Source organism: Carassius carassius, chromosome 2, assembly GCF_963082965.1.
Source record: "Carassius carassius chromosome 2, fCarCar2.1, whole genome shotgun sequence".
NCBI lineage: Eukaryota > Metazoa > Chordata > Actinopteri > Cypriniformes > Cyprinidae > Carassius > Carassius carassius.
The window spans coordinates 13450142-13469394 of NC_081756.1; the positions used below are offsets into that span (position 1 = coordinate 13450142).

A 19253-nucleotide genomic window follows, 5' to 3' on the forward strand; every position below is an offset into this window, starting at 1 on the left:
AAAAGCAATCTGTATAATAAATAAAAAAAAAAAAAAGTTTATTTCATTTACTTAAGTAGTATATGAATAACCCTTCAATCATGGTAATTTCACATTTTTCCAAAGCATATGATTCACATTTTATCAAGTAACAGTCAATACAAAACAATGCAATACAAAATATTATATATAAAAAAACTGTCCAAAAGCACTTATGCAATGAACACTTACAGAACAATAATGAAAAGAAAACACAGGAACATTTGAGCAAATGCGTGACAGCAATTCCAATAACTCTGCAAAATACATGATAAAATCTGTACAAGAGAAAGAACACAAAGACACAGAAGGCAAGAAAACTGATTTAGTGGCATTCCAGAAGAAATCATAACAACGTTTGTAATGTCACTTGGTTTTAGATCTCCATCTGTTACTTACGAGATGTGCATAACAGACCGTTTTCAATATCACAGTATCAATGAAAATAACAATATGAATATTCTGAATGGACAATGTCTGCTGCCTTGCAGCACAATGGCCAAAAAATATTTATACAAAAACAGCTGTTTCATCTGACTCCAGTGGCTCTTGGCTTACAGGTGCTCCATTCTCAAAGCTTCTCCATGGCACGCCGGTATCCATAACAGCTGGTTTGCATGGCACATCTATGCCCATTTCCTGTGAAGGGGGTTTATTGCATACTTCAAACAGGACCTCAAATTTATTCTCTGAATCGCCTGGCTCCTGCCAGATCAGCAGTTCATATCTCCCAAAGCGGCAGAGCACCTTGTCATCAAGCTCAGCTCTTTCTAGGTATCTCAGTTCAGACCCACCGACCATGAGTTTGACCTTCTGGCTGATGTTCTGGATCATGAAGCTCAAGAACGGACTGCCAGCTTTCCTAAACGCCTGTATGGTGAGCTGTTTTCTGGAGACAGAGGTGTCATTTAGGACAAAGACGCAGGTCTGTCCATCACGGCCAAGCCTTACTTGATCTTCAGCGTTCATTTTGTATGGCTGATTTAGGGGCAGGTTGTGAAAGAGCGGACAAATGGCTTGGTTAGGGTGGAAGAGATGGATATGAAGACAAGTGAGCAGCTCTTCAGTCTCCAGTTTGCTATTGTCATTCATTGTGGGAAAGAAATGGACGCAACTTCTGTGGAGTTGAATTACTTTGCTGACAGTTAAACCTAAGGAAAAACGACAAGAAACAACTAGTTATGTGTTAGTACATTGCACACTGTTGCAGAAAAACCTATTATTTTGAATTAAAGTGAGATATACGTATGAAAAGCACAGATCTGGCGAAAAACTTTACACTTAAGTATATATACACGGACTAAATAAGCTAAGTGCAGTAGAGTTTAGTAGTAGCGTTTTAGTTTAGTCGGTAACTCACCTTCAAAAGCTGTTTGCAACGATCTTCAGCTAACGGACTGCTGTTCTCCTGAAGCGGATATCGCTATACTATGAGCTCAACAAACAAAGGGGAATTGCATCAGGAACAGCCACCCCCTTCCAGCTTGGGACATGTGACTCAAAAACTCCAGAGTTGCGCAACTGACTTCCATGCTTTCACTATCTGTTTCATGCTTGTTTTGATATGATTTCTTGCTATATTTCTACAGTATTATCTGTCCTATATTTGACCCGGAGAAACCAGACACGCTTTATTATCGTTTTGTTCAAAAATAAAAAAACTATGTTGCGTAGCTCATTGTTAAAACTTAAAGCACTCGGCAGTCTTTATCTTGTGACATGACATCGTTTAATGACCAGATAAAGGAGATGTTAAACATGACTGCGAACACGTTTATGGTCTCACCAGTCACTCCCCAGAAACGTCCTGACAAAATTGTAAAACCACAGGGAAGGGAAGTTGATGAGAAATGTTGGCGGCTTTTAGGCAGCTGAAAGTGTCAATTGCATGTCAGTTTCGTCATCACAGCAAAATAACAATCTTTTAACATAATCTATAAACGCCTAACACGTAGGCTAAAACACGTAAGAAATAAGCATGCTCTTATTTCATTTATGTTTGACTCTGCTTTCAGTGTGGTTGGGAACAACTTGTTTTATCTAAAACATCCTTATGAAACAAAGTTTAAACACTTAAGTGAACACGGATATCGGATCTAGACTGTAAACGATTGCGCACTCTTTATCTTTTGCTCAAGTCAAGGGATGATCTCAATCTAATAGTGCATTACCGCAACCTACTGGTAGCATGAACCAGATACACTGATTAAAGCCCTAAAAAATCATTATATGTCTAATTAAATTATATTTACCACTGTAACAAAAGTGATTTATTTAACTGCCCAAGTGACATGCAGACTTTGTTTCTGTGATAAACACTAACCAGTTACAGAAGCAGAAAGACCTGTCTGAGTGGTATAAATAGCATGTGAGATAAGATGTTTAGAGGGAGAGAACTCATTTCTGGCAGAATACAATTTCTTGTACATATATATATATATATATATATATATATATATATATATATATATATATATATATATATATATATACAGAGCTGGGCAGATTACTTATGAATTGTAATCAGTTACTGATTACAGATTACATGACAAAATTTGTAGTCAGTAATATAATCTCTTAGATTACACATTTTTGGTAACGTGATCTGATTACTTTTGGATTACATTTAGATTACATTTGTGATAACCCTTATTTGATATCACATATATTGAATTAGCCTACTTCCCAAAAATATATTTAATTCACCAACAAGAGCCACAATAGATTCTTTTTCAAGTGCAATGTGAAGGTAAGTGAATACTTAAAAAATACTTACACTAATATACCTTGCTGTTAGTGTTTGCTAGTAACACTGAATAAAACAAAATCACATCTTATGATTTTAAAGCATATTTACTTGGAAGTAAATTTAAAAAAAAAAAGCTACATTACAAGAAACAATATAAAAAAGCATGAAATTAACAGCAATTTCACTGCTAGTTCAAATATAAAAAAATAAATAAAAAAAAACACTAGAAGTGTATATGACTCTGTCAATGAAAAACATCAAACAATAGCTACATTGCAAACATGAATTCTGAAAAAGACTAAATTCACACAGCAATGGCATTTCTATCCATCTCAAAACATTTTAAGTGCATAGTAACAATTAGCAAAAGACACATAACTATGTAGTATACATGCCAGACCAGCATGTGGCGCTGTAATTCTGTCACAGAGACACACTAAAAACGCAGAAGACATGGACTATGCACATAAACCTTGGGTGCGGTATACATACAAACATGGAACAATACATGTATTAATCTGTGTTAATATTAGTTAACAAAAACACCATCGTTCAGTGTTTGTTCATGTTTTTGTTGCTGTTACGTGACGTAGCAGTGTTTAACTTGGGGCGAGACGTGGACTAATGACGTTTCAGAAAATATACGGATTCGCTGTCCACACGAAAATTTAATTTATCCACTCTGGGACCCGGTTTAAAAAAAAATATCGGTTTCACTCTCCCAAAACGCCGGATCCGTGTGGATGAAACACTTACACGATGCAAAATGTATGCATATAAAGCAAAACGCGTCTCCGTGTGGACGAGGCCTTGAAGTGCATAAGGTAGTGACAATGAAGAAAAATCCATATTACAAAAAATATTTTAAAGAACATAAAATTCCCAGCAATAACTTTGCTAGGTCAAAGATTTCCGTGGACAGCAAATTAATGCGTGGTAGGCAGAGCTTACACGGAACAGTGACATTTTCCTGTGACTTTCTTTAAAAATTAAATCATGTCTGCTTTCCCCATTACCCATTATTGTCCATTATCTTGTTGCTGACATCTTCTGAGAGCAATTCTGACACCCCTCCCCTCTCCGCCGGAAAATCTCGAAGAATCACGAACGTATATAAGAAGCAGGTTTATTAGGAAAAAATTTAAACGTTAAAAAAAGGAAACTTACTGTAGGAGAATCAATGAATTGGGAACAATTTATTACCATTGTGTTAAAAATATGTAATCATGTAATCCATAAAAGAGTAACTGTAGTCTGATTACGAGTATTTTAATATATATATATATATATACCGGTATATTAGATTTCCCAGACTCTCTGCTTCTTCACAGACTTTTGTCTTCCTGCTTTTTGATTCCTGCAATGAATAATAACATTTAATAGTGCATTGATTGGCTGATAAAATATTTTCTTCAATCCAATTCCTGCCAGAAAAAAAAGAATTCTTCACTGTTATTGTTGAACAAAAATGTTTACCCAGCCTGATTCTACTTTCCGATAATGCTGTCAGTTTTGATGCATTTACTTTTCATTACCGATTTATCCTGTTCATCGCTTTATTCCCTTGCGATGACTGACCATATGACTGACTGATTCCTCATTCCCCTCTATTCTCATACGCGTGCACAAAAACGTTTCTGACTTGCCACGTTCCGCGTGATCCACATTCTTAAATTGGATTGGTTTATTCAGCCTTGTGGGCGGGACTTATGAAGTATATTACTGAATGACGCACCCTCTTCCTCATTGTGGCGTTGAAGCAGACGGTGAGTATTGTGTTTTAGTACTTTGACCTTTATTACATTAGTATTAAAAATAAGGTTTAACATGCGGCATTAAAGCATTTATGATATAAGCAGCTTTTATATGGGAGGCAAAAACTCTGTAAATCGCCTGCATGTAAAAGTCATACATCGTGTTTATCTCGGCGCGCAACGGCCGTTCGGCTAACGTACCAAGCTAACGCTGTTAGCTTATTCAAACTTGGCATCAGAATCTGAGTTTCTCCTCAAGGTGCTGGTCACGTGAATCGACGATTAGTTGCTATATTGTTCTTCTCATGATTTACGAGTATAAATGATAAAGATAATATGCCGTGAATTAACTTAATGTTTGTCGAGGTTTCATAGTCCGCCAATATTAAGTAATCACACGAGGCCGTGGCGTATGTAAGTTAAACGTGTGAGGAGAATTCTTGCTTGGTTGGTACGAACCCTCATTTGGTTAGGTTCTGCTTAACATCGCATAATTTTATTTAGTCGTGCTTGCGTGTATGTAGGGTGTAGTAACATTTAAAGTATTTGCATAAACTGGTTTGACTTGATTGGCTTCTCAGGAAGTGAACTGTGAAAGGTTTCGATTTCAGTTTAGCACCAGGCGTGGTTTCTTTTCTCGTTGTAATACATTAGTTTGCAAAAATCCATAGTCCATTACATTAACCATAGTAATTTGTCTTGCATTACTGGCAACTCATTATAAGCATATCTTGTCACAGTGCGTTTCAGGCTCTGCGTAACACATTAGCAAAGATGGTGAAGATCTTCATTGGGAACCTGCCTCCACAGGCAGAAGCAGAAGAAATAAAGTCTCTGTTCGCTCAATATGGAACGGTCACTGAGTGCGCCATTATCAAGAACTTTGCCTTTGTCCACATGGATGATCGCAAAAGTGCTACAAAGGCAATAAAAAACCTTCATTTATACAAGCTGCATGGAACACCCATCAATGTTGAGGCAAGTCGGGGCAAAAACCAGGGCCCGGTGAAACTTCATGTTGCCAATGTGGAGAAAGGAGCAGATGAAGAGCTCAGAGCGCTGTTTGAAGAGTATGGCTCTGTTTCTGAATGTGCCGTCATTAAAAACTTTGCCTTTGTACACATGAGCAATTCCGATGAGGCCATGGATGCCATCAAGGGGTTGGACAACTCTGATTTCCAAGGTATAAAAAAAATCCAGTCGTTCTTTCATGTCCTTTTGCATGTCTATCAAATTTGCTAATTGAAAATGCTTTTGCATTTGCAGGCAAACGAATTCATGTGCAGATTTCAAAGAGTCGACCAAGAGGCGAGGAGGAAGACTATGGCCCCCCAGACGGTGGATTTTGGCCACCCCGTTTCCCTGGTGACAGGCCCGAGCCTCCTGGTTATCCTAGGGGTCGCTTCGGGTATCCCCCTGGTCCCCCTCCACCACCACCACCCATGCCCCCCAGACGCCCCCCATACCCAGAGCGTGCAGCACCGGCATACGAGCGAGAACGCGGTGTGGTCGATTATTACGAGAAGTACCGTGCTCGCCCTTATGGCGGCGTCTCATATGAGGACCGGCGTCCGGGTGCCATCCCCCCTCCCCCACCTCCCCCGTCATCCAGCATTATGAGAGAAAGATTGTCTGGCAATGGCCTCGACCCCTATGAGCGACGCCCCCTTCCACCACCGCCATCCTCGTACTATGCACGAGACCGCAGTCCCATCAGACGAATTCCTCCTCCCCCTCAGGCACCCGCCGGGAATGGTTACTCATTCGAGCGATCTCGTCTCTCACCTCTCTCCATGTCTCGGACCCCGATGTACAGCATGCCTCGGGCCAGAGACCCCTATGCTGACAGGGCGGCGCCACCTCCACCACCTCCGCGCTACTCGTATTAAAGTGCACCAGTGCGCTTTTGTAATCCAAGGTGAGACTAGGTCCCGTAACCCAAAAATGAAATCTGAAATGCCCTTTTAATATACAACCAAGAATTTACGTACTTGCCCTATTCTGCGTGTCGTGTAATTGATGCGCATGTAGAAGTAATGTAAACTTTGTATCAAAGTGCCTGGATCATGCATTTTGAATGGCCTTATGGTCTTTTTTTTTTAAAAGCACTGCTCGGAACGCTTAACTTCGTATCGAAGTGTTTCGATGGTAAATTCTAGTAACCTTTTGGTATATTAAGCTCTCACTTCGTATTAATCAAATAGACTTCATGCAAATCTTTATTTTAACTTAGCTTGTCGATTCAGTAATCTCAGATGGCACTGCAGCCGTTTGACTCATGTGGTTTGCTCTCTTTCCAGGTGTAAATTATTCCACAAGATCGTCGTCGTTGTCTCCAGGTGCACGTGCCGCGATGCGTCTTTGTCTGCCAGAGCGCGTTTCGTTCGCCTGCGCACCATAGTGGAAGAGTTCTGTTGCGGACTGCACATTCTATAAAACTACCGCTTTTACACGCATAAAAACGTCCTCATGCTAAATTGTCAACTCTGCTTTATTTTTTGCCTTGTTTTTATTGTTTAACATTGGATAGGTGAGAGAAGCACTAAGCCAGAATACATAAATTAGGGTAACTTGGTGGTTTGGTTAAGACTATTAAAGGAACGTCTTATAAAAATTCTTCTATCAAAGAACTCTTCATTGTATTACACTGTACCTTTTTACCTTTAAAAATCTGGAAGGAGGTTATAATTTGTTGTTAAACTACTGTAGCAAGCGCCATGACAATTTTGATTTGGAACCAAAAATTAATGTGTAAAGTTTTTTTTTTTATTTTTTTTTTATTTTATTTTTTTTGCCCTCTCTAATCAATTTGCTAAAGTGCAGCATGCAAGAAAGCATACAGTCTCCGCAGCAATAAAACCTTTCCGTCTACTGGCTTTATTGAAAATGTGTTGTAAAGTGTGCATTTTAATTAAGAAGTTAAATGACTTTGTATCATTTTCTTTCATAGGAACACTTGCAAGTTTTAATAAAAAAAAAAAAAGACTGGAACTTGGTTCGTCGTTTTGCTTTTATTGCCAACCTTTTAAACTCAAGTTGCCTAAAATAGGCATAAAAGTTACTATGTAGTTACTATGTCAAAAAATTAAAACCCATAACATCTTGCTTCCTAGTTTAGAAGTATTACGGAGAATGAAACCGCTTCTGCGGCGAAATGAAAACGATTACCATCACTTCGTCTTCAAATCTATTATTTTGCCCTAAACCATTATCGTCTTTGTATTCCTGCTCTGTGTCCAAATAATCCTATCATTCAGATTCACAAAGTGGGTAGATTTGCCAATATTTCCAATCAGTGGTTCTTTGTAAGTGTAATTGTGACAGGTAAGTCGTTTGATTTTAGTTTCTTCAGCATGCCTTTTATATACTTAATTGTTTCAAGGTATAGGTTCAGTACAGAGACTGAATATGTGTCTCAGGAACCAAATGTTTTGCAAGTGATGCTGAACTCATTCCTGAGGGTAAGTTTTATATTTTAGGTTAACTTGTGCATGTCCCCCCTCATAGTTTTGTCTTGAATTTACAATAAAATGTTATGTCTGTTCATTCATTTACCCTTGGGACACCAAATGAATGTGCCTCTTCTGGCAGTGCTCTCCGCATAGAAATATTTTATTTTTCCTTTATAAGGTGACTGCAATTTCAATAAGCTAATAAAGCTTTTCTTTTTCTTACCCAAACTGTCTTGGCTGTTATTTTTAAGAATGAGGCAGTTGTGTATTAAGGTATAAGTGTGTATGTATATTTTGTGTATGTAAAAATAAATTTAACATGCACATATATTCACTCAGGGTTAGCAGAGGGTTAAACTACCAAATGTATTAAAACATTTGACAAAGTATTTAAAATTATTTAATTCCTGGCCTTAACTTAAACTTGTTTTTATTTATTTTTTAGATTTAAGAAATGCAAAATTTGTCCAGTTCTCAACGTTTTCCATTTTGTGTACAAACAAAAATAACTTGAACTGAAAAAACAAAACAAAAAGGGAGATATTAAAGTTAAAATATTTTGACAGTTCTTGGGGCTTTTGAATTTTTAAAACAGCTTTTAAGTACATTTCAACGGCTGTTTGAAAATGAGCAGAATTAGGGTTTGAGTTACTCAGTTTTGTCCTGATAAAAGTATAAAATTCAACAATAAATATATTTTTAAAGAAAATGAAAGCTAATTTAACATGTTTGTTTACTTGTATTATTCATTACAATTTTAGTGACATCTGTGCTTCAGATTTGCCGTTTCTTTGATATAAATTGAAATACAATATTTGTCAACACTGAATAATTTGTAAAAGCGGTGTATGAATTCAGACACTGCTCTGAACGCGTGTTGGGGTTTTGTTGACTCGTGGACAGGAAGTGCTGTCGGTGACGGCCCGCGACTCCATTTTAGGCTTCATTCATCTCGGCAGCCAGTGATATTACGTGCTCGCTACGGTAAGGCAGTGCTGTACCTACATAATCAACTATTAATTACTTTACATGAGTGCTAACGTTCAGATTTTACATGCAGGTAATGCAGTCTGTCGTTGTACTGTAATGTGACATCATGTTTCTTAATAAGGCGACGTCTTCGGGTAACTTTATGTACGTTAGTAATGCCAATTTAACTTAGCGTTGCACAACCGAAACCATTGGCCTACAGCTCTTAAAACATCACCGACGCTCATCGGTCGTACTTAATCGCGTATCGGGCATTAAAAACACACTTTAATAATGAATAATTAAACTTAAGGTAATACGTCGGGTGTCATGGTCACGCACAAACGCGGCCTAGCAAAGCGAATTATTTCAGCTGTGCCATAAAAAGTAGAAGAACTGAGCTTGGTCAAAGTCCTTTCAGGCAAGTCGTGCCACTCGGCCGCTATCTTGGCAACGCCTCCGGGCAGCTATTTCATTTATAACAAGACCAGCTCCTATCTAAATGAATGGGCAGAGAGTCAGAACTGCACTTTCACTGGTCACCGGGACATAAAAGCTACATGTATAGAAACAGCAGTGAAATATGATAAAAATCGCTGAAAATTTTTGATGACTTTGCCCCAAAATAAGGTTTAAAACGCCTTTTTCCCCACAGGTTATACCTTTACTACGCATGCGCAAGAGTTCATCAACTGTGCGCATACGTCAGTGGAACCAGACGATAGGCTTAAATGTTTCCCGGCTTGACTGTTAAAAGCAGATGATTGGCTTTCCAGCGGGAGGGGCGGGACATGTGCACACAACCGCCATCTTTGCCGTTACGGGTTTTCCTTATATAGTTGTATTGAGGATTGGGGAAGTGGCATGTCTCTTATAAACTGTCTCTGGCTTGGTTTACAACTTCATCAGATCAGTGAGTGTCACACACAGCATATTTAATGCTGAGTTGTGCGTCAATCATTCTGGCTTGAAGCTAAACAATGGAAACCAAAACAACTCTTGATAGGATTAAGTTGACTGTGGTTTTGTAGACCAACACAGCTCTAATGTAGGGACTTATCTGATATAACGTGAAACTATGCTCCCTCTGTCCAGGAAAAAACGGCAATAAAGATGGTTAAGATCTTTGTTGGCAACCTATCCTCAAGCACGACCGCGGAAGATCTGCGCTCTCTTTTTTCTGACTACGGCAAAGTAAAAGAGTGTGACGTCCTGAAAAACTATGGATTTGTGCACATGGAGGGTAAGCAGGAGGCCGAAGAGGTTGTTCGCAAACTCCACCTTCACGAGCTGAAAGGTCAAGCCATAAATGTGGAGATTAGCAAAAAGAAGCCCAGGGGCTCCACCAAACTGCATGTGAGCGACATCTGCAGTGGCTGCACCAATCAGGAGCTCCGGGCCAAGTTTGAGGAGTATGGCCCTGTGGTTGAGTGTGACATAGTGAAGGACTATGCTTTCGTTCACATGGAGCGAATGGAGGATGCCATGGAGGCCATCAGTGGGCTGGATAACACGACCTTCCAAGGTGAACCAACCTTAACCTCAAAATGACGAAATCCATGATTCCTTAATTTTTTTTGTAGCATGGGAAGAATGTACTACTTTTTCAGTTCTTTGTAATTGCTGAAGAGAATAAATTTTCTAGGTAATTGGCAGTAGACATCAGATACACTACTAACAAAGGCATAGTTCATCCAAAAATGAAAAATGTCATTTGTTTACCCTCATGTCATTCCAAAGCTCGCAACACTTTTATCTTTAAAACACAACTTTCTGTTCCTAAATTGAAAGTCCATGTAACCAAAAGTTTGATGATTCAGAAAGTTGATAAAAATGCATACATCAAGCACATTTAACATGTTAACAGACTTTCAGTAAAAATGAGGTTTCATTAAAAATATCCTAATTGTGTTTCGAAGATGGACCAACGTTGAATGGGTATATGGGTTTCATGAAAGAAAGTAAACAAAGACGGAAGAAAAATATTTTGGGCCACCTGACCCATTAAGTGCTCTGTGGCTATTGTGATGCAATAATTCTCTTTTAAAATAACGGTTTACGTGAGCGGAAGGAAGTTTTACATTGTTTTGCGTGTGTTCTCTTCCTCCCACAAGGCAAGCTGATCAAAGTACAACTGTCCACAAGTCGCCTCCGTACAGCACCTGGCATGGGAGACCAAACTGGCTGTTACATCTGTGGAGAACAGGGCCACTGGTCCAAAGATTGCAGACGCCGCCAAAACGGTAGCTATGGCGGAGGCATGGGGGGATTCCCCGGCGGTAGAGGCCCCCCAAGGAGCGCTCCGAATTACGGCATGGGCGGCCCTGGAGGTCTTCCTAATAGAGGTTATCCAGCAGGGCCGCTCCCCCCTCTCCCGCCCATGAGCCGGCGTCCCAGCTACGGCGAGTACGGCGCGGGTGCTCGAGAACGGTACCTCAGCAGGCCACTGAGCGCCTATCCTGAGAGCCCGTCCACATTTGTGCGAGAACGCCACGGAAGCATTGTCTATTACAAGAAGTATCCGACTGGCTCTAGCTTCTTCGAGGATAGTAGGCTTCTCTCTATTCCCCCTCCTCCCCCCCCTCACTCTTCTTCCTCTCTCTCAAGGATGAGGTTGACTCCTCCCAGCCTCGAACCCTATGAGCGACGTCTTCTGGCGCCTCCGCCTCCCACGGCATCAGCGTACTTCTCGCGGGACCGTAGCCCTATCAGACGTGTAGGCTCTGGTTCGGAAGGCTACTCATATGAGCGCTCGCGACTTTCCCTGGTATCAAGGAGCTCATCGACTTACAGCGTGCCGCGGCCCAGAGAAAACTACACCGAGCGGGTTCGATACGCATACTAAGCCACACACATGCTAAGGTGAGCGACAGCGGGTCGTTAACTTTGATGACTCCGATGAGATGTCAGCGTGATCTGTTCTAAGCGCAAGCCGTTTCGAGTACAGTAGTAAGCGAAGCCGCTTTGCTCGGCTTAAAAAGTTCAAAAGTCAGAAGATGATGCCTGTAAGATGTTATATCACAGAATATTTGTTCCTTTTTTATTTTTTAGGTGTTGTCAAGTGAAGAGGCTTCCCCTCCACCTATATGACTTTGCCTCAATCAGATGCTCCATCGGATTTCAAAGATGATGGATTGGATGGGCACTTCAGATGCTCCATCGGATTTCAAAGATGCAGGATTGGATGGGCACTTTGATCACAATACTCATCAGCTCTGCTCATTAACGTTTTACCCATAATGCACAAACTGCTGTTTAATTTCCTTTTCCAATGGAGACATCTGTGTATGATTACAAGAAGTGGTTGTGGTTTTTGTTTTGCTTTTCATTTGTATCCAGAGGTAAGTTAGGGTGTCTAATGTCAGCATAACTTTACCTCTGCTATTAACTACAGTTACACAGACACTCTGTGAGATTTAAAATGTTACTTTAGTCTCTGCTTTCCTCCAGTCAAGTTGTGATACACTATAATTTACCCCTTTTAATTTTCCAACACTATACTTCAGTTGTCAGGTTGGTTTGCCACCTAATTTCTTTGATTTATGATTTGTGAGGACAATCTGGTTATGTTTCTTCTGGCAAAATAATGCCAGCGTTGTGTATTTATAGGGGTAGTGGCAATCTAATGAATCCTGTGGCTGCAAAAAGCTTTTTGGGGAAAAAAAATAAATTCAACATTCCTACATTCTTTTTATTATTTGCTACAGGTGGTTGGTATATACAGTCTGTTCAGATTCGAATTTTACTTGCTTGTTGAATTGTGTTATATCTAATTGATATGTAAAACAGGATGGTAAACGTTTCTTCTACCAATATCTGTGAGTTTTTGTGATTTGGGAGCTTGGACATGACACGTTTTTCAAACAATTTTGAGGTTTTGGTTGTCTCCACCCTCCTAAAAAATCTGATTTCATATACAACCTAAATAGTTTGCCAGCTTTCAGTGGGATGCAAACTGTTTTCTGTTCTGCACACACCAATGACCGTTCAAGGCAGGAGATCATAACGTTGTAAGATGATGCACCTAGACGGAAAGGTGGACTGTACATGTGAGTGAATTGGAAATTTGCATGACATGTGCTGACCAACTCTCATTGAGAGGCTTTATTCACCTTTGAGACTGCTAGCGTTTACTGGCTATTGTCCTTTATGGGTGCATTGGGAAGTTCTGTGAAAATGTTTATAAATTAGATTTTCTGTAGTTTTTCTGTTTACTACAGAATTCAGGAGTGTGTTTTATGAATTATTTTTTGTAATAAACCAATATTTTGGTGAAGAAAAAACCTTTCTGTCTTTAATAATAGAATCCTCTTTTAATACATGAGTATCATTTAATGAAATGGGTCTTGTGTATTCTTGGTACATATTATGTAACGGCTCATTACACGAGCTATCTGGCCATGATGCTTTGAAATCTCGAGCTATTACAGCAGGCTTTCAGTGTGGAGAAAAGAAAAGGGGATGGGCAGTGTTAACACCATGCAACACCATGCAACTCTATTATCCATCCAGCCTCGCTTTATGCGACGCAAGAGTGACGCCATTTCATCTCGTGCTGGCTCCTGCAAGCATTGTGTTGTGAAAAGGTATGAAAAACATCTATTATGCTGTATCAAATTAGTCAAGCGTTCTCTTGACTGAACGGCTAATCTTTTCTCCTAAAGTTCCTTTATTTTATCGTGATGTTTCATTAGTTTTCCACAGTGTTTCTGTCCGTATTACAGGTTAGCTAGATGCACTGTAAGCTAACTTGATTATAATGCATGTAATATGAATGCTTTGGATATTTCAGTTATTGATACAGAGCTTTTCTTGTTGTATCAATACTTAGGATGTCGAGGTTTTGCTGGTAACGTTACGCGGCTCGTAAATCAGTGCACAGAAAGCGTAGCTTTTTTTTTTGTCGATTGTCCTCTAACGTTACTGGTGATGAGAAGCCCGCCTCGTTTCTTTCGCGAGTCGATTCTTTCGAACAATTCGGTTTCGCCGTCATTCCGATGAGACAAAATACACGCTTTAAAGTTTTTGCACATTTTCATAGCAACAACATTTTGTACTTGACATACAGTCAGTTTTATTTTATTCGTCTTACCTGGTTATTTTTTCCTCATAATTTAAATCCGCATCGGTTTTAAGGTCAGATTTGGGTACAAAAGATATAATTTGCTCGATGAGTCATTGAATTGTTGATTCGTCAGCCACTCAGACCAATTTAGTTATTTTGATTCAGCCGATTTAAAAGTTCAGTTTTAAAGAAGGATTTGTTTAAAAATTATACATCACTTTTCTGTATGCGACAATGCACACATTTTCCTTCATATGTATTTCATATGTTTATTGACTAATGTAAGCAGGACGATATTTCGTATATGTATTGTATTATTGAAGTCTGCCTTTGTTCTGTACCTTACCTGTCTTTTTAGACGTATACTACAGTACCATAATATTAAGCTGTGTATTTTTCTTCTTCTCACAACAGGGCCTGAACGTTGACTTTTACATTACTAAAATGGTAAAAATCTTCGTTGGCAATCTTTCGCCAAACACTACTGTAGAGGAGATCCGCTCCCTCTTCTCTCAGTATGGCAAAATTTCAGAGTGTGACATTGTGAAAAACTTTGGCTTTGTGCACATGGATGACAAAGCAGAGGCAGATGAAGCCATTCGAAATCTTCATCATTACATGCTGAACGGTTTGCCCATGAATGTGGAGATGAGCAAAGGGAAGCCCAAGACCTCTACAAAACTTCATGTGGGCAACATCAGCAGTAGCTGCTCCAACCAAGAACTCAGAGCCAAGTTTGAGGAATATGGACCTGTGGCTGAGTGTGATATAGTGAAAGACTATGCATTTGTTCACATGGAGCGAGTGGAAGATGCTATGGAGGCCATTAGTGGCTTGGACAACACAGCCTTTCAAGGTGAACCAGTATGGTCCTTTGCCCAATTTAGCTAAAACAAAATATATATATATATAATCTTTTTATCTTGTCACATTTGTTCCAAAAGTGAGCCTCATTACAGGTTGGTAAGTAGAATACTTGGTAAGTGATAAGTGGAGGAAATTCATTAAATTGGATTTCTACTGTTAGTTTATTATTTGGAGGTCAGTGGGGGATGTCCATTCAGTACTAAAATACAGTAGATTTTGACTCAGGTACTCAAAAACAAGTTCAATTCCAGAGCTGATCAATTCCTCATTGAAAGTATTTTCATCGTAAAAAAGAAAGGGAAATCATGTGAGTTCTTTTCTGATTGTGAGACATTTCATCATCATTTTTGTTACTTAAATGCCACATATATATGCTGTACAAACAACATATGCTCTTTTATAATACCAAATTATTTAATCATAGTCTATTGGTAACTCTTTGAGATCATCTGTATTATTTAACAACTTACTTTTTCTTATTTAAAATTGCATTCTTATTATATTTATCCACCTCTCTTTCAAACTTTACATTATAATGTTATAACCCCTAAATGCACTCATACCATTCAAGAACTTTCGTATAATTTCTGTCATTTGTAAGTTATCAGACATAACTTTTTCTTAAATCCTGTTTCGCTTTGTAATGTGTCAGATTACAGACATAAATGGGTTGCGAACAGTGTTGCACGTTGACATTAAATTATAATTGAACTCTAATTGCGATTTTTCATTTTTTTTAAATCTGGCCATGTTTTTGTTAATAACTGTGTGGCTTGCTTTGACATGAACGTTTGACCCGTGTGCATGCTAAAAATTAAAATAGAAATATCATGGCAAATTTTTTCTTTTCCTTAAGGCAAACTGATGAGCGTGAAGCTTTCAACTAGCCGCCTGCGTACCGCGCCGGGAATGGGAGAGAGAACGGGTTGTTATCGGTGCGGGCAGGAAGGCCACTGGTCCAAAGAATGCCCAATGGACCAGAATGGCTCCTACAGAGAGGGCCCGGGCTCGGCAGGATATGGGTCCCTCAGGTTCGGTTCGGGTGGCGATCGTGGTGGCCGGGGGTTTCATCGCGGCTACATTGGCGAGCCGGCCTACGGTGGCAACTTTGCACCCTCACATGGCTTCTCCAGGGGAGCAGGGTACGCTGTCCCAGGGTATGGAAGGGGTGCGAGTTTTGAGAGTGCAATGAGTTATGGTATGCCAGCGGGCTACGGCATTTGCGCTGATAATAGCATGGCCCCCGCGTACGGCAGTGAGGCTGCTTATGGGAGCAGTGATATGGCCTATGGCTCTGCGATGCCTGCTTACCCAATACGGCGACCGCCCTATGAGGAAAGAGATCCGTACGGGGTGGTGGACTTCTACGAGAAATATCGGGCACGTCCGTTCGGAGCAAGTTATTTCGAAGATAGACGCGCGGTTCAACCTACGGCCCCTCCTCCCCCATCCTCCTCATCGATCGTGAGAGAGCGCCTGTCCTCCTCTAACCATGACCCATATGAGCGCCATCCCCTTCCCCCTCCTCCGGCTCCCACCTCTTCATACTATGTCCGCGAACGGAGCCCGATCCGGCGAGCTCCCCTAGAGGCGGAGGGATATGCGTACGAACGGTCGCGCCTCTCTCCTGTCTCTTCGCTTCCCAGGAGCTCTGCGTACGATGTAGCGCGGGATCCATATGGCGAACAGGCGCGCTATGCTTACTAGCCTAATACCTGTGCGCACTCAGGTGAGATCTTTTTAGGATTATAAAAGGTTAGAGCAAAGTTTGCTCAAACGGAAAGCAGTTTTTAAGGGGGATTACTGTCAAAGGGATATTTCCTCTCCAGTAATGTTATCTGAAAAATCTGTCATCATTTGCTCAACCTCAACTACTTTTGTGATCCACAAGGAAAAAGTCTTCAGGTTTGGAATGATATGATGGTGAGTAAATGACAACAGAATTTTCAGAATTCAGAAACAGAATTATACCTTTAAATTTCTTTGCTTTCATATGGCAGTTAAGTACTGTTTTTGATTTCCTGTCATTGATGATCTGCAAATTTTGCAAGGTCCGGCTTAACATGTCTTCATTATGACATCATGGATATTAAGGTTACAGATCCAATATATTCATAAATATAAGCAGGATAAAATTGTTATTTTGAGTCAGATTTGTCAAATCGAAGCCCTTGATTACTTTCTATTTCCTGTTCTTATAAAGTGTCTTATAACAATTCATGATGTCGGTTGGAGCACATGGAAGTCCACAGAATAGATAACTGAACAACTGACATGATTTTATGATAATCTTTTCAATTTGCAGGTGTTTCTTGGTTGCTCATGGATCATTTTAGAAGTTGTGATGCATCCTGTTATGCCCGGGTCAAGGACAGTACAGAGGGCCCACTTCCTGGCACTAAACTCCTTTTGTCGTCTTAAACTTGATGTAGCCCTGTTTTTTTTTTTTTTGGATTCTCAATACAATACTTGTAAATATTTTCTTCTCGTTAATAAAAGTTAAAACAAAATCTATTTTTCTGTCTAAATCATAGCAATTGTATTTGTATTGCAGTTGCTCTGTACAGTATGTATATGAATAGTTAAAATTTTCCTCAATGAAAATGTTTACACAATAACATTATCAGTCTCAGTTCAGTCACTATGGCTGGGAGAGCTCTTAGCAAAGAGTATAGCTGTTCAGCATACATGCACAATATTTAAATATTATATTTTTTATTTTTTTTTAAATCTTTTCTAACCATCTGTTGACCCTTTCCTGTGATTCAGCACCATCAGCGTTCTTGACTTAATGCTACATACCGATACCCTCATTTCCTCTTATTCTTGTTCAGCTTTTTCCCCTTCTTATACAAGATTATAGGATTTATATCCTTATGTATATGCAATACTTTAAAATATAATTATGATAATGAAAATAATTCTTACATACACGCACATTTTTAAAGAGACAGTGTCCAATTCATCCGTTTTAAATGTCTGTATTGCTATTTTATTTAAACAATCTGACTCTACCATAAAAAGTGTTTCAGATAAAATGGACAAAGAAAACCTATTATGGTGCACAGGATACAAATGCTTTTTATTATATATATAATTTTTATATAATTCCTGCTATTTGACCTCTACCTCAAGTTAAATCTATTAAATATATTTGACCCTGTACCACAAAACCAGTATTTAATCGCTGGGGTATATTTGAAGCAATAGCCAAAGATACATTGTGTACACCAACTTGAGCATTTCTTACCAATTTTTTGTTTTCGCCTTTTATGCCAAAATCATTAGGATATTTAGTACAGATCATGTTCCATGAAGATATTTTGTAAATGTCCTACTGTACATATATTAAAACTTAATTTGTGATTAGTAATATGCATTGCTAAGAACTTAATTTAGACAACTTTAAAGGCGATTTTCTCAGTATTTAGATTCTTTTCCATCCTCAGATCTTAACAAACCATATATCAGTGGAAAGCTTATTTATTTATTAAATTGACCTTTATGACTGGTTTTGCGGTCCAGGGTCACATATGAGCTCAGATTAATGTGCTGTATTCATGTTGCATTCAAGTTGGTGTTATATGACCAGCCAATCAATAACTTGAAGTGTTTTCCGAAACGTGATGGTAATTAAGCTTGGAAATTAAATAAGAAATATTGTTCTATTTGTGCAATTGTGTAAAAAAAAATTGCTGTTGGATTCTCAAATGTATGATTCCTCTATTTATTGTAAATATAAAGGCATAAGGGAGAGAGAGCATATTTAAATCCAGTTTATTGATTTGAATATCAAATGTAATAGGAGATTATGACCATTTATTACATTTATACAAACTGCTTATAGAAAGTATTTCAACTCTAGACTGTTAATATAGCCAAATACATAGAAATCATATAGGTAGACGCCCCATCGAACGCTACTGCCTATTGGCACGAACGAGCCGTGGAGCCGCCATCTTGGACCGGTCGCTAGCTCCACTCAGTGTAACTTGTTTGCCAGGTGCAATGAGCTGTCAGCGGATTAAATTAATCATATCTCACTGAATACCTAACTGATTTTGACGCGGTTTTTTTTGCTGCAAAGGTCATTCATGCAGCTATGATACAGGACACATGGTTCAGCATATTTTAATATTCATAATAGGTTTTACAGTTACATATTATATTCTGATATAAGATATAAGTGACCAGACGCCCAAAATCTAAATATGTGAGGTAGAATATTTATAAATCGCACACTATAAATATGATAAAGAAGCAGAAACAGATAGTTGCAGTAAAATAAGATATTTTAATAAGTTGAAGAAACAATTTATTATAATTTGTGACATATACACTCTCTCTGGTTCTCTCTCTCTCTCACACACACACACACA

The 19253-nt window shown here is 39.1% G+C and overlaps 4 protein-coding genes across 7 annotated transcripts; 3 read left to right on the forward strand and 1 right to left on the reverse strand.

Annotated features, from left to right (window-relative positions):
- Nucleotides 1-444: 444 nt before the first annotated feature.
- On the reverse strand, nt 445-1532 carry LOC132096964 (TRAF-interacting protein with FHA domain-containing protein A-like). Its single transcript, XM_059502648.1, has 2 exons — nt 1379-1532; nt 445-1169 (listed from the first exon to the last, which is right to left on the reverse strand). The coding sequence occupies exon 2, from the start codon at nt 1108-1110 to the stop codon at nt 529-531; it is 582 nt and encodes a 193-aa protein (XP_059358631.1). The 5' UTR covers nt 1111-1169; nt 1379-1532; the 3' UTR covers nt 445-528.
- A 3088-nt stretch (nt 1533-4620) lies between these two features.
- On the forward strand, nt 4621-8193 carry rbm4.3 (RNA binding motif protein 4.3). Its single transcript, XM_059508345.1, has 3 exons — nt 4621-5704; nt 5788-6439; nt 6822-8193. Exons 1-2 carry the CDS (start codon nt 5296-5298, stop codon nt 6408-6410), a joined length of 1032 nt encoding a protein of 343 aa, XP_059364328.1. The 5' UTR covers nt 4621-5295; the 3' UTR covers nt 6411-6439; nt 6822-8193.
- Nucleotides 8194-9849: 1656 nt separating this feature from the next.
- On the forward strand, nt 9850-13225 carry rbm4.2 (RNA binding motif protein 4.2). 2 transcript variants are annotated; one of them, XM_059508360.1, is made up of 3 exons: nt 9850-10467; nt 11057-11804; nt 11994-13225. In XM_059508360.1, exons 1-2 carry the CDS (start codon nt 10056-10058, stop codon nt 11785-11787), a joined length of 1143 nt encoding a protein of 380 aa, XP_059364343.1. In that variant the 5' UTR covers nt 9850-10055; the 3' UTR covers nt 11788-11804; nt 11994-13225. The 2 variants fall into 2 exon arrangements, with proteins under 2 accessions (XP_059364343.1, XP_059364351.1); XM_059508368.1 differs by lacking the exon at nt 11057-11804.
- A 140-nt stretch (nt 13226-13365) lies between these two features.
- rbm4.1 (RNA binding motif protein 4.1) lies at nt 13366-17402 on the forward strand. Of its 3 annotated transcripts, XM_059508392.1 has the most exons (4): nt 13366-13528; nt 14422-14863; nt 15731-16603; nt 17180-17402. In XM_059508392.1, the coding sequence occupies exons 2-3, from the start codon at nt 14452-14454 to the stop codon at nt 16579-16581; spliced, it is 1263 nt and encodes a 420-aa protein (XP_059364375.1). In that variant the 5' UTR covers nt 13366-13528; nt 14422-14451; the 3' UTR covers nt 16582-16603; nt 17180-17402. The 3 variants fall into 3 exon arrangements, with proteins under 3 accessions (XP_059364375.1, XP_059364366.1, XP_059364383.1); XM_059508383.1 differs by having other exon boundaries at nt 15731-17402; XM_059508400.1 differs by lacking the exon at nt 15731-16603.
- The last annotated feature ends 1851 nt before the right edge of the window (nt 17403-19253 follow it).